The 19,573-nt window shown below is 32.4% G+C and overlaps 1 protein-coding gene across 5 annotated transcripts; it reads right to left on the bottom strand.

Moving 5' to 3' along the window:
• Positions 1 to 973: 973 nt before the first annotated feature.
• Positions 974 to 12,838, bottom strand: LOC110673215 (putative ion channel POLLUX-like 2). Of its 5 annotated transcripts, none has more exons than XM_021836275.2 (24): positions 12,515 to 12,838; positions 11,327 to 11,403; positions 10,274 to 10,392; positions 9,673 to 9,959; positions 8,908 to 8,979; positions 8,471 to 8,546; positions 8,254 to 8,352; positions 8,015 to 8,169; positions 7,817 to 7,921; positions 6,967 to 7,056; positions 6,679 to 6,763; positions 6,435 to 6,582; positions 5,340 to 5,416; positions 5,163 to 5,243; positions 4,680 to 4,868; positions 4,482 to 4,595; positions 3,302 to 3,394; positions 3,057 to 3,183; positions 2,887 to 2,963; positions 2,680 to 2,727; positions 2,517 to 2,586; positions 2,358 to 2,431; positions 1,398 to 1,514; positions 974 to 1,313 (listed from the first exon to the last, which is right to left on the bottom strand). In XM_021836275.2, the coding sequence occupies exons 1-23, from the start codon at positions 12,604 to 12,606 to the stop codon at positions 1,398 to 1,400; spliced, it is 2,472 nt and encodes an 823-aa protein (XP_021691967.2). In that variant the 5' UTR covers positions 12,607 to 12,838; the 3' UTR covers positions 974 to 1,313. The 5 variants fall into 5 exon arrangements, with proteins under 5 accessions (XP_021691967.2, XP_021691966.2, XP_021691965.2 ...); XM_021836274.2 differs by having other exon boundaries at positions 1,404 to 1,514; positions 11,327 to 11,411; positions 12,515 to 12,837; XM_021836273.2 differs by having other exon boundaries at positions 1,404 to 1,514; positions 12,515 to 12,837.
• Positions 12,839 to 19,573: the final 6,735 nt, after the last annotated feature.

The following is a 19,573-nucleotide window of genomic DNA, read 5'->3' as shown; positions in this document are numbered from 1 at the left end:
AAAATTTTATGTTAATTTAAATAAAAAATTAAGAATAAGTTAAATTGTATATCTTCAATATATACACAGTGAAATTAACTACTTTAGCCGAAATCCTATAACCCTACCGATATTTAATTCACGTTCACAGGAGAACACTGCGACGCATGAGCTTGAAAACTTTCATGCAAATGGATAACTCTTATTAGTGACTGATGAATTGAGGTGGTAAATTTTAATTTCATTCCAATTGATTTAATTTATTTATAATTTATTTTAATATGTAAAGATTTAAAATAACTCAAATTCAAATATTAATCCAATAATATGATTTCATTGGTTCAACGCCAACTCATTCTAAATTAAGGTAACTAATATGAACTTTAATATAAAAATTTAATTGATAAATTAATATATCTACTTGAGATAATATACAATTTATAAATTAATTTAACTTCTTCTTATATAACAATTAGATGAGTAACCCGAAATAACTCTAAAACCTGCATAGAAAAACCCGAGATTCAACCCGACTCATGTGCCCAGTATGCCACCCCCATTTATAAATTCACCGCATTACAAGAAACAAAAAATTATAATGCAGCATGTGCTATCCAGACAAGGCTTTAAACACTCATGAACCACCGTGTGCTCCTGCTAAAATAGCGCCATGAAAATTTACTCAAATGTCTGTGAAGCTAAGAAAATTGGAAGATTATTGTATGCTCTTGAAGTGCATACTTTAGTATAAGACCGACTCACTATTCATTAATTTAAGGAATAAATATAACTACGTATTTATAAGCAACACTATCTTTTAGTGCTCCAACTCCATATTATAATTTTCCAAGAAAATTTGCAAATTTTCTCTGTTTCATCTTGTTCAGCTAGATCCATTGTTTTGAAGCTATGAAACAATATGTTGTTCAATGTCTTGTGATCGTGCCTAGAAGTTCATATTACTTTACATAATAAAAAAACATAAATCTCAAACTGAACATTCAACAGCTGTAGTTCCTTTGGTGAGAAATCTACAAATTGCAAAACTATCATGACTCAGTTATAAATAAACAATCCTCTGTCAAAACTTTCAATGAACCCATCTTTCATGATATCTTACTGTTATTGACAAATTATATTCCAGAATTTCTACCTGAACTTATATTAGAAAGCCCCAATAACGACTAAAAGAAATGAATGGGGCAACAATAGATGACGACTGAAGTTTACAAGTCGTAGATGATAGGTTGTTCTCCTTCAAGCTCAGATATAACAATTAACCTGTCCGTCATTCCAAGTGAGAGGGGCTCGGACTTAGGAATCGGATTAATAACCTGGAAAAGCGAGGCATGAATAAGATGTCTGGATCATGTTTGCGTAATTTATCAAATCTAGATGCTAATAACCTTCTCACTAACCTATACCTTTTTATTATCTTTGACATAGCCTATAGCAACCTCTCGCCGCAAAAATGCCCTTTCAGAAAGTTCAAAGAATGAAGGAGTCTCTCCCTCCTTCATATAGAGGCTAATATCCTGGCAAACACATGAAGTAAATTAGGGTAAAATGGGGCTATATATGTATTTTCAAGGAATGCCAATGTCATTAGTTATCCATTCATCATTGGCAGCACGACCAATTGATCATATTCAAAGAAAAAAGGGGGAAAAGTACAAAAAAGTACCTTGTTGTTTCGAGTTTTGACACTTTCAGATCTGTGTTTTAAAGTTTGTCAAAACGTGTATTCTGTGGTCAGCACAGTTACAATGAATGGGCCACATTCTGTGCCACCATTACTAGGTGCTGACATGGCAAAGCCCAGTCAATCATTTTTTTTTTCTATTACTGAATTATGTAAAATTTAAAAAAATGATTAGTTGGTTGGGTGTTGCCACATCAACATCTGGTAACGCTGCACCGGGCTTGGCACAATAGTGCTAATGGTACCAACCGTAGGGTATATTTTTGACAAATCTAAAACAACCATTGCAAAATCACATATTACTCTTTTATGTTTCTCCCAAAAAAAAAGAAAAAAAAAAACTATAGTCATGCTTCATTCTGTCATTTTAGTCTACAAATTTTTTTTTGGATTTTATCCACTTAGACATTAGACAAAATGCCAGATCACCACCAGAAAGAATGATCCCATCATAACCAATTAACCTAGAAAATTCAGTTCTCCCATGAATTGATAGCAGCACACACTTTGCAGCCCAATTCCAAATTACTACGAATTTAAGAAAAGGTTCCCTAAGCTGCCGTAACACATGCAGGTGAACATGCCTATGGATAATTAATTATTAACCACCCAATTATTCTCAGGCTGAAGAATATTAAAAGCAACACACTATCTTAGAAAAAAACATATATTTTACCTTAACATAAATTTCATCACCCTCTGCATTCAGAATGTCTTTCCACACCTCATTCAGTTCACTGTTCTCTGCCACTGTCATGCAAACAACTAATTAATCTAAAAATTTAACGCTGCAATTGTAGAAATGCTATAATAGCAAGCAAAGTATATTGATTACCTTGAGCTGTGACAAGGCTCATTATTTCCTCTGCTGCTATATAAGTCAGGGATGGCTTGATTCTTGTAATCTGAAGGGATTGCACAAATTATTAAATATAAATGTAAAATCATGATGTTCTAGTCAAAGAGAACTGATCAAGTCTGTTGAGGGAGGGCTTTACTTGTTTTCCTAATTTCGAGTCAACAATCTCTGCAACTAGATTTTGTACCTGAAAAACAGTTCATAATTATCTTAATTCTCTTTTCATCCAAAACACAAATTTATTATCACTGATATTCTTGGATCAGCTGAGATTGAAAGCTAATCTTTAGAAGTAGAAACCAAGGATCCATATTGCTCAAGCTTTTTTTAGCAAAATAATATTCACCTGCACGCCAAGTTTATTGCAGATGTTTTCAGCAAGAAGAAGAGAGAATGCGGATTGCTTATCTGCCCTGGATGAATCTGAAGAGAGAATAATTAATGCAAGGTTACCTTCAATCTAATAAAGCATCAAATATTGTTACCTCTAAGGAGCCATTCATCAAGTATTGTTACCTCCGAGAAGACATTCTCTATCTGATATTACAGCAATCGACAATGGAATATCTTCACCTTTCTTAAACGAACTTTGAATGTTGATAATGGTTTCCTTTAAGGCATCATAATCCATGGGATTTCCAATCTGCAGCTTCAAAAAGGCGATAAGGGATCAGAGTGAAAGGAAACAAAGCCTTTGAAGAAACAGACATAAAGAAAATGCGGTTAAGGTCTATTCTCTGGTTGACTAAATCAGACAGTACCCTGTGGGAAACTCGGATGTTTTTCAGTTTGCCTAGACCAGCGCCATCGCTTGCCTTTTTCCTGTCAGCTAATGGTACATCTGATAAAATTTCCTGCATTATATACATTGAGTTGCTGACTCTAAACGTTATAACAGTATACGTTTACGTTTGATCCACAAAGTTAAAGCATGCGATATGTGAAAACAAATTTAGGGTTCCAAAATGTTCCAAGAAATAATGCATTAATTTATTGGTGATGAGAGAAAAAAATTCCATACAAATATCTTTTCCCTAATTGCCAAGGAAAAAAGGAAGAAGAAGAAGAAAGAAAACAAAGAAATTGCAGAAAGTTATGGTTTGAAGTTTCTAAGTGTATTGGCAGTGAACAAATTTAGTCATATTCAGCAAGGAATAATCAACAGTGCAGTGACGCCATTTTGGTAACAACTGGGAAAGCCCAGCCAACTGGAGGAACACCAGGATGCATTTGCATTATAGGTTGAATCGACACCTATAATAAACTGCATCAAGTTTAACATACCTTAGTCAAAGTTTCTTAAGAGGAAAAATGAATTTCTATTTTATGTTTATTAATGGCATTTTCAGCTTGTATTTAATCAGAAGAAAGGGAATGGGACAGTAAAAGTACACAAAAAGAATAAGCATGATTATCAGACTTTAAAAAAAATTCTAACGACAAAGGGTTAGTTCTAGTTGCTTTTTTAAAAAAAAAAAATTGAAATCCCAATTTAAAAAACCTGCTCAGTCAAAAATCTCAAAAGAATGACCTGGACTAAAGTTAAGGCATTCGAGAGAGAGAGAGAGAGAGAGAGAGAGAGGGCGATGAAAATTGATAACTTTAGTTGCACATGGGGACATATTCCAGCTAAGAACATATTTTTTCGTCCTTTTCTCTGATCTAACTGACAATGGGACCTGAAGGTATCCCTTCTCAGATAATCTTAAGGGAATTTGCATAATAATAAATTGCACTTCATGCATTCTTGAGGAAGACAATATGGAGACATACTTTTAATTCTCAAGCAAAGCAAGCAACTAGAGAAAAAAAAGTTTTTTTGGAAGAGAACTTCTGCATCCATTGCAATAGATCAGCCAAAATTTTCCAATGACCATAATTGAGGAGCAGGTATGATCTGAGCTAAGAAGTATGAAGATTCCAAAGAATATAAGAGCATACCAATATGCTTCCTGGTCCAAGATAATTATCATATTCTTCAATCATTTCTACAACATCTGGGCGCCATCCAAGTAAAAGTATACATTCTTTTGGTCCAAGAGACAAATCTGATGCCTGCACTGACAAAAAAAACAATCATACATGCTTACACATAATCCCAGGCATGTCATTTGAGAAATTCTTGCTCCTAATAGACACCTTAGACCCTGATTTTTTGGGACGTTTTACAATATTTTTGAGCCGTGTTTTTATCAATTCTATGGTGTAATTTATATCGTCATTATCATCTCCAACTTTCAGACTTTGCAAAGAAGTTCCTTCTTTCAAAATGGTAGAAGATGCAATTTCAGGTTTCCTTCTCCGATGAACAGGTCCAATGAACAAAATCTGCATGAGGAAATTGAAATTAAAGAATGCAAAATAAGATCAAGAAGGGAGTATAATCAACTCAACAGCATGAGAAAAGCAGCACAATTCAACAAATACAATGACGAGCAATCATATCTTTCCTCGAAAAGAAGTAGGTTGAAACTGGTCAGCATCTCAGACTCTAGTCACTTGCTTCTTGCTATTTATTCAAATTACATGTCTAACTTGATTGTGTCTCAAAGTTATGGTTCTAAAATTTGAAATTAATACGAGCAAGGATGACAGTTCACAAAATCCATAGCATCTACATACTTTGTCACTTTTCTGAAGGATTTCATCATCATTTGGGTGGAAATATATCTTTTTGTTCCTGTAAAGACCACAAACAACTACCTGAAAAGACATCCATTTGGGGAAAAAAATAAATATACATATCAGATTGCATGGAAGTTTTCTTCTAACAGAAATTTATTCAGCCGATAGCTTTACCCCATGAAATCCGCGTCTCAGTTGCCTATACTTAATTCCTGCTAGATCAGGGAAACTGCAAAGATTAAAAACATTTTCTGCAAGAAGTAAACGCGATGCAAGTTAGTGTTTTGGTAGAAATTATAGCATTTCGATGATGAAAAAGAATCTCAGTCGGGAAAGAAGAAAATAGGTTGAAGAAGACAATTGTGAAGATATTATTTTGAATAAGCAAAAACATAACAGATCTGACAACAAATGCAGATGCAATTTTCAGGTGTTAACATTGGATATGTCTTACAAGCATAAAAACTAACTGATACAGGACATTCTACTAGAGATTGTAGATCTCCATATTTTATGAAGAAATTTAGGAAATTTAGATAAGAAGTAGTATTTTACTTATTTAGGAGTTTGTGATGATTTAGTATTCCTAATTAGTGTCGGTTTAGTATTCATTATTTCGGGATATTATAAATACCTGTGCAATCTAGCCATTTTAGTAGAGCTAATATTATTGACAATTGATAATTAATAAAATTTGAGAGTTTATTTCTTATCCCCTTTGAGTGTTCGTTGTGGTTCTACACCACTAAACTTGCTAACAACCATCATAATTTAAAGCAACCAAAAACTGCACATGGGTGCACAGTTCAAGTGTTGGCTGGTTGGTACTGCTTTGTTTTGCGAAGGCAGAACAAACTAACACCCAAACTGAGCAGACCAAGCGCAAGACATGTTGAGAGTGAAACTGTAATAAATAGAACATAATAAGTGTGCAACTTGTTTGGGACAAGTAACACTAAAACTTCATAGAGCCGAAAGGGAAGCAGCATTTTGAAGCAAAAGACCTAATCCAGATCAAATCTAAATGTTATCGGATTAAGAAATTATAGTACTATTCCTTTGGCACGCTTTTATTATTCTAAAATCAAGTAAAGCCAAATGCAAATCAACTCTGTGTGGGTGTGTATCTGTATTTATTACTTTAAAATTAAGCAAGGAACATGAAAGGAATTCTCTGTCTCTGTGTCTCAAGTCTTATCTCTCTCTCAAAAACATAGAGAAGCAAACAATACTGGCAATTAAAATTCAAATGGAAAATTCATATGGTACTTCGATAATTAAGCAAATGTCTGTAGATTTTTATCAGCCCCTTTTGGCGAGAGCACTGAACGAATAATTTGGATGCAACGTTTTCCACTGGCTCTACTTTCACTCCAGAAATTGACTTTAAGAGTTCACTTGTATTGGAGTTTGAGACCTGTATTTTTTAAAACTGACATCATATCCAACTTGACATCATACAGAATAAACCTCATTATATAATTTCCTGAAGAACCATGACTAGTTTATGTACCTCAACGATGGTAGGGACAGATTCCATCTTTGTAATAGGTTGAAGAGCTAGCACAGATAGAAATGCATTGGTATCAACTTCGTACCTAATCAATTGAAGATCTGAAATCATTATCCTTTTAACCTAGTAATCATATTTCTATCATGACGAAGCAACTTTTGATATTCTTGTAACTACCACCAGATGGTTCTCTCACTGACAAACAAGAAGTTTCCTGAAAAATTATATAGTACTGTATAAATAAATAAATAATAGAATATCCTTCAAATGTTTCTTTCTAGTTCTTACCGATCCCCCTTTGTTGTTGGCAATATAATTATGGCACGTGCTTTATTGGCAGCAGCTCTTTCAAATGATTTTGTTAGGCTAAGGCTGCAACTGTAGAAATGAAACTCAAAATGTTAAGAACTAGAGGCAAACAAATCGTCAACAAAATCCAAAATTCAATTTCAGTTAATGTGTTCTAGTTGTTTAACTTCACAAATGATGATGTTGATAGTTGATCCATGTAATGGCACAAGCAACAAGATATTGACACAAAAATAAATACCCGCATACAATAGAAAACCCTCGTTTTGGGTTGCCGAGCGAAAACACTAAGTAGTTATTGAGTTAGTAAAACATTTTACATTAAACAAGTTACCATACAGTCTATAGAATCGATCAAAATCAATAGACATTATCTCACATGCATGATTATAATTAGCATCAATCTGAACTTTTTGGAATACACATTATGATGCTTCGTGCTTAGGATATATTTGTCCCTCTCTATTATGAAGCATACAGAAGGTGAGTCCACAAAAGAAAAGGGAAACTATTTCTAGTTGACTACAAGAACCCTGAATACCAACATCAGATCCTTTTGTATCTAGGAACTCCTAGTCAAAGGAAAACAGGGAAATGGACTTTGCAGGAAAGAAGCCCCTCTCCCAGAAAAGAGAAAGCAACTCCTATTTAATGAAATGCTCCTATCCAAATGGCAAAGCAATTAGACTGTAGCCAAGGTAGGTACCTCACCTAACCAAGGGACAGTACCGAATCAATGAAGAAGAATATATGCATGAAAATCTTGGGGAAAGAAAAGGGAAGTCCTATTAGATTCTACTGCAAGTTGCAGAAAACAATAAAGACATACCTCTTAGGAAGGACATCAATATGGCTAAGATCTTTGGCAAAATTGTCAGCTAGCTTATCTATCTGCTTCCTTGGAAGATCAGACATAAGAAGAATTCTTTGCCTCCTGTAAAGACGAACACAAGATAAATCAAAGGAAACAGAAGATGAGCACACAGCACAGACATAGAACAAGTGATTCAGCATAAGAGCCAATTACCTAGCTGTAGCAGTACCTAAGCGAACAGCAAACTCATGATACATATTTAGCTGCTTAAGTATGAAATTCAGTTTACTGTTTACTCCACAAATAATAATATGATCCGTCTCAAGTACTTGCATTTGTGCACCTTCCCTAAGCCTTTGCATGTTAGTCTGTCCAAGCCCAAGTGATAGTCCTAAGGATACCATTTAAATATAAGTAAGATTTAGTGAGTAGTTCTTGTTCCAGTAGTTTACCCTGAACTCCTCTGACATTGTACTCAATAACCGAGAGTAGAACAGTATGCCCCAGATGGCTAGAAGAAAGCCAATAACACGTTCAACACGTGTTCTTTGCTGCAGTTTCACATGAAATGAAGTTCTTTAGCCACAAAAAACATAAATTAGCAGTTATGGAACGGGAGATAAAATTTCAAGTGAATGGCACTATGATATTCATGAGACATCAGTACACCTTTAGATGAGTAGATGATGAACACAGACATGCCCAAGCTTCCCAAAAGCAGTCCTCCAGAGACTGCTTACTTCCTCTGTGTCATTGAACACAGCAATACCCAGATCAGCAAACAATAAAGAGAACATATGCAACAAAAGTCAATTAAAAGAAGAACCAATAAACCAGCACAAGAGATGAATAGTTTCAAATTAAAATACAATAGTTTTTACATCGCCTAATGATATTAGTACATATATAATCAAACTAAAGCTAAAAAGATCCTCTCAAACTCGTATGCAAATAGTAAGTGGCAAATATGAGACAATGTATCTGTTGACACATGCACACACACAAAGTTGCACATATACATGCAGACCTTACAATTCCCCTTATGGGAAGTAGTAAAAACGCTCGTATATCACAGTATTTTACAGAAACAGCAGTAGATAGATTACCTAAACTTGAAAAAAAGGAAACCACCAATGACAACAAATGAGAAGCAAGCCACAAGGAGCACTATAAAGAACCTACAAAAAACAAGGAGATTTTACGCAGATATTCATCAGGTACATGAAAAACAAAGAAATTAGCAAAGCAACAGCATCAGTTATGTGCTAACAAGAAAACAACAAGTTCCTGGCATAAAGAGATCCAGAATCTTCAATACCTTTTATAGTTTGTTGGAATTTAGACTAACAAGAAGTCAAGAAATTAAATAGACAATTTAAGTGTACTCTATAAGTTTTTCCTGCGAGGCTTTGTACTACTACTTTAGGTATATTTGTACAAAGGTTGGTTTTTTACCTTAAAGATCAACAATGCACTTATCTACAAAGCTAAATTACACAGTCAAACCCAAAAGCCTTTGACATAAAAATCTAGGCCATCAAACATTACGTTATAATTATAACACAAGAAATTGCCATTGATTACACAGCAGCCTAGTTTTCTGCAAATTGTTAACAATAGGATTAACGATATTACAACAGAATACTAAAACAATATGACATTAAAAGAGATTGAGATCCCTGATTTTGGAATCATAATTAGAGTCTATGATGTTACATTTCTACTCAATGAGAGAAAATGCATATTTCATTTTTCATTTAAGTGTTAACTCTAGTTACATCAAGAAATTTGACACAAGCATCTTCTTACCAATTAGCAGATTTAATGATGCAGAGTCATGAATCAACAAAGAAAGTCATTGCTTCACTTACGTTGCCACATTTCTTTCCAGTTGGATATTGAAGAGATAGATTAAACGTGCTAGGCTCCACCGAAGATCTTGAAAGAGAGGGAAGGATACATCCAGCCCAAGAGGCGTGGGTTTGCTCAAGGAATTAGATACACAAGCAAAAGGTGAACTTATAACTCCAAAAGTCAAATCCAAAGAGGGGGATAAATCTTGAACCATCATTATCAATGAATTTACAAAATTTAATTGCATTAATCTGAATATGTAATATGATGAAATAGATCCAATTATGAGTTCAGCTCCATAAGTCTGCACATAAAGTGAATTGCATCAACTTATATACTACAACTTACAACTAAAAACACACAATCATCCACAATCAATTTAAGCAAGAGAGGTATGCTTGAGTATGACTTCTGATAATTTTTTTAAGAACTCCAGAGATACGCTAAAAGGAAAAACCATGAACCAAATATATCAATACTATCTAGAACACAAATACAGCATGTTATAGGTACCAGTTCCCGTATTCAAGTTAAAAAACAAGAAGCAAACTAGGAAATTCAGACGAAACATCCATATCCAAAGTTTTTCACATCAGGTTCTGTTCACTTAATTCTCACCCGAGCACCACTATTTTGCCTCGTTCTAAAGAACCTGGGATCTGAATCATCTATGTTATCCTTGTAAGCGGTACAAATCATCTTATCCCCCAGCCTCTGAGAACTGGCCTTCCAATTTCCTGTAAAAATAATATTAGGAAACATACCTCAGCACTAGATGTACAGCTATCTGCAGAGTACTTTTGAGATATACCCACCACTACCAGGTTGAATTAAACACAGAAATAATATAAAAAATGAGTAAGGCTTCTGTGTATTGCTTCACAGAGGAACCACATAACAGGCAAAAAAATATACGCATGACATGGGTCATGGTTGCCTTGGCATGTGTTTAATCCTTCATTGAACCATATTAATAAGGGCTTCAGGGGTGGTGGTGGTTGGGGGGGATGGGGGGGTGGTCATTGCAAACCATGATGCCTAATTAGCCAATGCATACCATGCATCGGTAATCTGGACAAGTAATTCCATCATCTAGCATAATGGAAGTAACGAGTATCAAGAATTTGATGGTAAAATCACATAAAAGAACAATTAAGAATATCTAATCGAAACTTCCATGAAGCTCGGCGGGGGACAAGCAAATGCAAAGTTTATTTGATTTGCTAAGAATAAAAACTAACTTAAAAACTTATAGAAGTGCCTGTTACAATGTGGGCCTACTTAACATGATATCACCCTGAGCCGGCAGGTCGTTCCTAGAAAACTCATGAAAAAGGGTTGAAAAGGGTTCACATACAATATTAATCAACTCTAACTTCTCCAGCTCCAAACCACCACTTTTAATCTGAAAGCTAATGAAGTGTAATATAGTTGAGTTTAGTTGGATTTTAAAGATAATTGTCTTATTTACAATTGCTTTGCTGTTGTGATTCCCAATCTCCCTCTCCCATGCATGGAGTCTATCTAGAGCATAATGAAATGCACATCATGACATAAGAACCCCTTTATCTTTTGGATCTAAGATGTGAAATCTCCATCTTCGTTTAAAAAAATTAAAAAAAAAAAAACCTACCATTATCAATCAAGTAAAGTTTACTGCTTCTAACTCACCACCAAAGTGTATTCTGAAATTCCGTGCATTTAAAGCAGAAGACTCGATCCACCAAAATTGGTTTGGCAATGATTTCCTGTTGAACTATAACATCAGCCTAAAACTTATAGCTGCCATTGTTGTACAACAACAAGCATTGACAAAATAACTAAACATAATATTTCCCTTCTATTACATACTTCATTTATATATATAACTGACAGTAACAATAGCATCCCTAATGTTAGCTGATGAAACTTCAGCAATGTAAAGCAGTTAAGTTATCCCTATATGCAAAAACAGAACAGAATATACTTGGAACGGTTGAATTTTAGATTTCTTGGAAAAATTATAAACACTAAGGAGAAAAAGCACCAAAACAGACTCACCTAGAAGTCCATACCTCATATACTGATTAAGCGAGACACCATTGTCAACAAACTAATACATGATTGGTAAATCGTCAACAAACTAATATATGATTGGTAAATGCCACAAATGCTTGAACAAGACCACATGCTCCTCTTGGGAAACACGTAAACTCAAGAAATTACAGTTTATAAAAGACTTCAAAAAAGCAGTTAGGAAGATAAGTTGGAGACATATTCATCGCAGAAAAAACCAGAACCCAGTACTATATAGTATGCAGTTTAGCTCCTCTCCAAAAAAAAAGTAGTTGGCTCGAGGAAAATTGTCAATCTCAACAACCAAGAAATTAATAATCAAATTTCATTTTCTACATGAGAGGTTCCATTAAGCAAGATTGTACATATTTTATTTGTTCAAGCACTGGAAGAGAAGCAAGTTCCTATAAGTATTGCAAATTTGCAATCCAAGAAAGAATCATGAGAGGAGATTGATGCACACCTTTTTCCATTTAACAAACAAATAAAAACAGTTAAAGAAAACCTTGCTGAAATACAACCCCAATTGCCCGTACGTAGAACAAAATTTAATTAACAAAAGCCGTAATTGGGTTAGATTTCACTCTTAGCTCCTTTTCCTCAAAATTAAAATGTTAAAATGCAAAGCAACAAATGACTTCTCAAACGCATAGGCCTAATATGTCCTCAAAAATTAAATAAGGATAGCTAAGCAAAAGTCCATGCAACTCGATAAATTGACGAGGCATAAAATTTATTATTGGACAAATTTAGAGTAATGCGTGCTCTAACAATGAGAGGCACTGAACATGAAGAAGTAATTACCACTTTCTGGAAGAAGAAGAAATAAGATTTAGTCTCGGGACTCGAGGCGGTGATATCCATGGCTGAGAGCTCTGCAACTGGCTAAGAAACATCCCTTTTCTTCTTCTTCTTCTTCTTCTCCTGTCTCTGAATCTCTATGTGTTTGAAGAAAATACGGAGAGGAAAATGAGAGGATTGTTGGTGGACCCTTCTCGTAAACGGAGCTAAAAGAGATGCACTGGCAAAAGAAATGGAAAGGAAGTGTTCTTTTTGTTGAATATTAGTAGTCCAGCCTGACCACTAATCACTGATCTGAGAGAGTTTGCATTAGGGGACCACAGAACCATCGATCATTTAATATTCATATTGTTTCGTGCAAGAAAATGCTCAAAAGTGCGATTTCCTTTTTTTCTTTTTTCTGTTTTTTTTTTTTATTACTTCCTTTTGCTAGATCGGTTCGCTGACGTGGCATTGCCCACTGGATTAAATGAAAATTAATTTAAATCCTTAGCAACCATGAATTAAAAAAATCATCCAATATAAATTAAAGTTAGTATAAAAATAAATTTAATAGTCGTTAAGTTAAATAATTATATTAAAATTTTTAAATATAATTATATTTAATTATATGATAAACTATTATCAGTAATGAATATTTTGATAAAAACATGTTAGTAAAATAAAATTATGAAAGTATTTTAAATTTTAATTTATATTATAGTATTGCCAATCAAAATTATGTTTTTATAAATTATCATTGATATAAGATTTTATGCAATTTTTTAAAGTACCATGATTTTAATATTTCATTTTTTATGTAAAATTACTTTTTTATTTTATTAACAAAATATTCTTTATGAATAAAATATAACACACCAATATATATATATATATATATATATATATATATATATATATATATATATATGAGTTAATTATTTAAATAATATAATTTTAAAATTATTTTATTAAAAGAATGTGAAATTTAAACTATTTATTAAAATAATGTGATGTTATAGAATTCACTAATTGAAAAACGATTTCATGTTTAAGTACCTAAATTAAAAAATTATCAATTCAAGTATGATTTTCATGCCTTTGTATCAGTGCGGCAAACCAATATTACTTACCAGACTATCAGTCAAACTGGTAGTTTTATATATCATTACATTAACTGACACTCTCAATTTTTGATGCTAAAACTGTTATTTTATTTGATATCTTCAGAAGCAAATTTCAAAGTTGTTTATATCTTTTTGTGTTATGCTTATAAAAATTATAAATACAAAATTTTAATTAGAATTTATGTGTTATATTTATTAAGTTGTTGCATTTTTTTCTTAATATATTGAAAATAAAATATATTTCATAAATAAGTAATTATAGTTAGAAAGTAAATTTTTTTCTTGTGTATAGATGGTTGTGACATATATGATTATGAAGATTTTGAAAGACACATTTGCTTATGTGTTAATTAAAAAATATGAAAAAAAAATATATAAAATTAGACTGAGTAAGTTGCAAGGGTTGGTAGCAGTGGCAGATTGAAAGTATAAAATGATGGGCTAATTGACATCTCTTTGACTCTCATAAATTTAATTATTAATATCTCTTTTTGATAAAATTTAAAATTAGTTGAGATTAAAAAAAAAAACATTTTGTGCATTTAAAAGTTTATTTACTTTTAAAATTTAATTGTAATTTTTTTAATAATTAACTTTATCAAGATAAAATAATATAATTGTATGTGTAATAAATTAATAAATGACTTTAGTTAATTTTTTAATAATATTTTATTTTTTTAATAATATTTTATTATTTATTTTTTATATATTGACTCCAAAAAAAATTCTAAATTTGCTACTAATTGGTGAAACATGCCAATCATTTTAACAATTTATTATAATAAATAATAAATATTGATTATAAAATAAATTTTTTAAGTGAATAAATTCTCTGCATTTTATACGTTTCAAAGTTCTAATATAATTCTAATGCGTGCTTAAAAAAACGTCATTTCAATTAATATTTACATAAATAATCTATCACATTTTAAAAATGCTAATTTGACTGATAATTTTGTATAACGCTGACATTTGATAATGACATGCAGATTTTTGACGCAAGCATGCTGACTTTGACACATGGTAATATTATTGCCAGTAAAATTATTTTTTAAATTGACAATTTTATGATTATTAGTTAAACAATGAAATTAATTTTTCAATTGACATTTTTACAAGTAAACACTATATTTATAAATAGTTTCAAATTCACATTATTTTGATAAAATATTTTTAAAAACACATTATTTAAGTAATTAATCTTTTCTCTCTCTCTATATATATATATATATATATTGTTTTTTTTTTTAAGATTATTGTGAAAAAAATTACACATACACAAAATTTAACATGATTTGGCGTAAGCCTACTCTATGAACAATTCTACTATTAAAGAAAAATAATTACAACCACTAATTATTTTTCTCACTTTCAAAATCAATCAAACAAAACTCACAGAATTCAACACACCTCTTTATTTTGTGGACTCTCTATAATACATTTCATATAATGGTCAATCAACTATACATATATATAAGCCACTAAAATCTAGTCATTTTAAGACTCTAATTATTAAACTTCATAATTTAAATTCTACTAAACTTGCTAAACTAATTATAATTCCTAAATTAATTATACTTTCTAATTCCTAAATTAATTATAATTTATAATTCCAATTGGAGTTTGACTCTAACAATTTCTACCTCAAAGTTAAATAGAATTAGTCTTCACAATTTCTGCAAAAGTCAATTTTATCTTGGGTACTTCTTTGCACTCCTGATTATTGATATTACCTCTTACTCCCACTTGCATTCTTCTAATCAATGTGCTTCCTTCTAGTTTATAGAGATTTTTTGTACCAATCTTCTCACCCTTCGTGATCACAAGAGTACCTCAGCTAACTCTCATGATTCTACTATGAATCGAACATCCATAACCCAAGGAATCCGACTTACCCAAGGAAGTTAAATTACTTTCAAATTTGAAAACATACCTCACTTCATCAAACATTTTTATTTAATCACCATGTAGCTTGATCTTCACTCTTCCAACACCTGCAACTTCCATATTGTTCCCATTGGCTAGCTTTACTTTTTTTCCTTCCTTATCTTCAATCACATCAAACCACTCATTCTTTGAGCAAATATAGAATAGGCAAGCAGAATCTATTAATCACTCATATTATAATGGATCTTTTGTCTTTTCCTTATCATCATCCGCATTCAAACATTCTCCATCAATACCATCGTTCATTGCAATTGCAGCAGTTTCTTCTTTTTATTTTTCACAACTCTTCTTGAATTATTTAAACTCTACAAGATCTTCTTTCATCTTCATACAATGGTATTGAATGTGACCCTTCTCATGACAGTAGTAGCATTCTCTATCTTCATGGTTTACTAGTGATCTCAAACTCAATTTACTATTCCTTCTCCAATTGTTTTCCACGTGAATTGCTTCTACTATAACTATAACCAGCAACAAAAGCTCCACCTTTATTGCTACTATCTGTCTTCTTAAACTTCTCATCATTCAAGATAACTGCAGTAACCTTCTCCACCTTCAAAGTCTCTATTCCAACTGTTAGGGCTGTCATCAAGCTTTTATAGGATTGTGGGAGAGAGGTTAAAAGCAATAGGGCTTTATCTTCTTCATCAACTTTCACACAAACACTAGTCAATTAGATAATTAATTTATTAAAAACATTAAGATGATCCCTCACATTAGTACCTTCATCCATTCTGAGTTGATACAACTCATTTTTTAAGTACAAACGATTTGTGAGTGATTTTGACGTGTACAAGTTCTTAAATTTCTTCCATAAAACAAATGGCGAAGTCTCATCAAAGACATTGTACTTCACATTTGGGAGTAACGTCAATCTAATCATACTCATAGCTCATTGTTGAAGCTCCTTCCAATCATCATCTTTCATAGTAGCTGGTTACTTCTTGTTCAATGCTTTAATTAATTTTTGTTGTACAAGGCATCTTTTACGGTGTTTTGCCACAAACTAAAATTATTTTTCCCATCGAAATGCTCTACCTCAAATTTTATATTCACTATCTTTGACATCTCAATCCACAGTTCTAATATCGCTTGTTGTGAAAAAAATCACACCCACACAAAATAAAGAATACAAAATTTAACATGATTCGACGTAAGCCTACTCCACCAACAAATCTACTATTAAAGAAAAATAATTACAACTACTAATTATTTTATTCACTCTCAAAATCACTCAAATAGACTCACGAAATTCAACACACCTCTCCACTTTGTGAGCTCTTTGCAATACATTTTATATAATGGCCAATCAACTACACACATATATAGGCCACTAAAATCTAGTCCTTTTAGAACTATAATTATTAAATTTTATAATTTGAATTCTACTAATGTAACACTCCTATTTGCATAGCCTGGTACATTTTACTGTACCGGTCACCGGACAATTAAGGGAATTAGAACCATGTCTAAGACACATAGATAAGCATTGAATTGAAATAAATAGTGACTACCTGATGGGTAAGTATAAATATGAAAAACAAAACATAAAATGTTAGATGAGCTGGGAGTCACAGTGATGGGTGACCTTCCCGGGAAGTGACTGCGAGGTCAGTCTTAACCCGAATTTTGAACCGAAAAATGTGAAGCCGCGATCCTTAGGACTATTGCGAACACAGTGAAAAAGAGAAAATCACAAAAAAAAATTGTTAAGCAGGTCAAATAATTAGGTCAGAGATCAGGAAGGAATATCGAATAACTTGCAAACCGAATCGAACCAACAAGGAGCAATTTGATCAATTCACCTCTAGAGCTGACTCCTGATCTAACTGTCCAATAAAATGGAAGAAATGATAAATTCAAAATAGAGAATTAAATTAAAGAAGAATATAAAAATGGAAGAAATAGAAAAAGAAAAGAAAAAAAGTGGATTATCACATCATCTTACCTCATGCATGATGCAATAATTTATAAATTTTAAAATTTGATATTAGGGGATAATTATAACTTAAAAGACAATTAAAATAAAATGAAAATCAATTTTTTTACTTGGTCTTCTTCAAGTGCCGTAGCCTTCTTCCTCACCTCTCTCTCTCTCTTTCCATTTCCACCTCCATTAAAGCTTGAATACAAGCTTAATTTCACTTAACAAAACCCTAAATTCCCCAAAATTAATTCATAAAAACTTGTTATCTTCACTTGATAAGGCATTAGAAGAAGAAAAGAAAAGAAGAAAAGGAAGAAAGTGAAGAATTGAAAGTCAAGTGGAGGTTGGTAATTTAAGTTGAAAATTTTAGTTTATTATTTGTGTGTTTAGCTCAATTAACCTATAACTCAACTTAAAAATCAAAAGAAAACACCTATGGGGGATTGATTGGGATTTTGGCCAGCCAAAGGTGGAGTTGGAATTGAATGAATTTGATGCATTTGAATGGTTGTTTAGGTTGAATTATGTATGTAGACCATGGATATATATTTTGATTTCATTAGATATTAAATTTATGTAATTAGGGTTCTTGAGCATGTGAAAAATTGGAGAAAAATTGAAAAATTGGTCAATTAATGCAATTGACCTTAGTTGAGTTGAGAAATTACCAATTGGGACCATTTGTGGTGTGTGTGAATTGGTAGAACCAAATTGTAATTCGGATTGGTTAGTGTTCATATTCTGGCTGCTTGACATAAGTCCCTTTTAGGGATTAAAACTGAAAATTTATCAACCCAATTGGTGTGTGGGTAATTGGGAATGAAAACAGACACATAATAGCACATTTTTCATTTAGGAATCATGCTCAGAAAATGACCATAATATAGTGAACAATTAGGTCAAACCCGGGTGTAGTGCACTGCTACTGTACCAAAATGACCAAATAAACAGTGTATGTTCATTTGGCCATAACTTGGGCTATACATGTCCAAATGACCTGATTTTTGTGGCATTGGAAAGGTATGACATAACATTACAACTTTTATGAAGAAAACCAATCCAAATTCTGCCCGTAACTAAGTCATTTTGCCACCCAAAATTAGTAATCCAAAACTACCATAACCAAATTAAGTGCCCAGAAATCTGGGTTAAACCAATCCGGTCAGCTATGTTCAAATGACCATATCTTGGGCTACAAAAATCTAAATTGAGTGATTCAAAAAGAGAAGTAAAGTTAAGACAATAAGGAACAAGTTTTATGCAGAACACTTTGTCAAATTCCCACAGCAACATGACCAATGGAGCAGTACAAAATAGGACATCAAAACTGCAAATTTTAAAATTGTACCTAAGAGACTTAAAATTTGAAGAAACAATTAAAACCAACAAATTAGGCACCCAAAATGTGGTATGTGGGCATAATTTGATTTCTCATACCCATTAAGTATAAGAAAGTCAACATTTTGACTTGAATAGTATCATGAATAATAATCCTGAAATGAAAAATTTTAAGAGCGTTAGTTTAAGTATATTGAGGCTATAATTGAGCATATATGAATTAATTATTGGATTATTGTGAAATAAGAAACTGAAACATTATCAATTGTGTGTTTCAGCTGAAAAAGATCCGGAAGGCACAAAGGACTGAGTCAAGGTCTAGAGGCGACTCACGTCAGCTTTGTGCACAATAAATCTATGTAATTATTTTCCAATTGAAAATTTGAATTGCTATTCTTTAATCGCTGTGTTATTTATGAATTATGTTGCTACTTTATGACTGCAAAAATGACTTTGAAATTTATTTGGGATCTCTCATAAATTATTGGAAATAATTGTTTAAATTGATTTTGGATTCACACTTAGCATGACAGTATCACATTATTCCTCCTCTATTTATGGGGTTGAGATCGTTTATTTTCCTCTATCTCTGACTTACCAGTTGAGGTCGAGATTAGATGACTACTCATTAGTTAGCTAGCCATCTCCCTCATTGATTTCAATTAGTGAGGTTGCAGATCGCTTTGTCGTGGTGTACAACACGACATTGATCGAAAATTTTGTATCATGGCTTAAGTTTTGTAT

The sequence above is a fragment of the Hevea brasiliensis genome, chromosome 4 (assembly GCF_030052815.1).
Source record: "Hevea brasiliensis isolate MT/VB/25A 57/8 chromosome 4, ASM3005281v1, whole genome shotgun sequence".
Taxonomy (NCBI): Eukaryota; Viridiplantae; Streptophyta; class Magnoliopsida; order Malpighiales; family Euphorbiaceae; genus Hevea; species Hevea brasiliensis.
The sequence above is the reverse complement of the archived record's forward strand: the minus strand, read 5'-3'. Positions and strand labels throughout refer to the sequence as shown.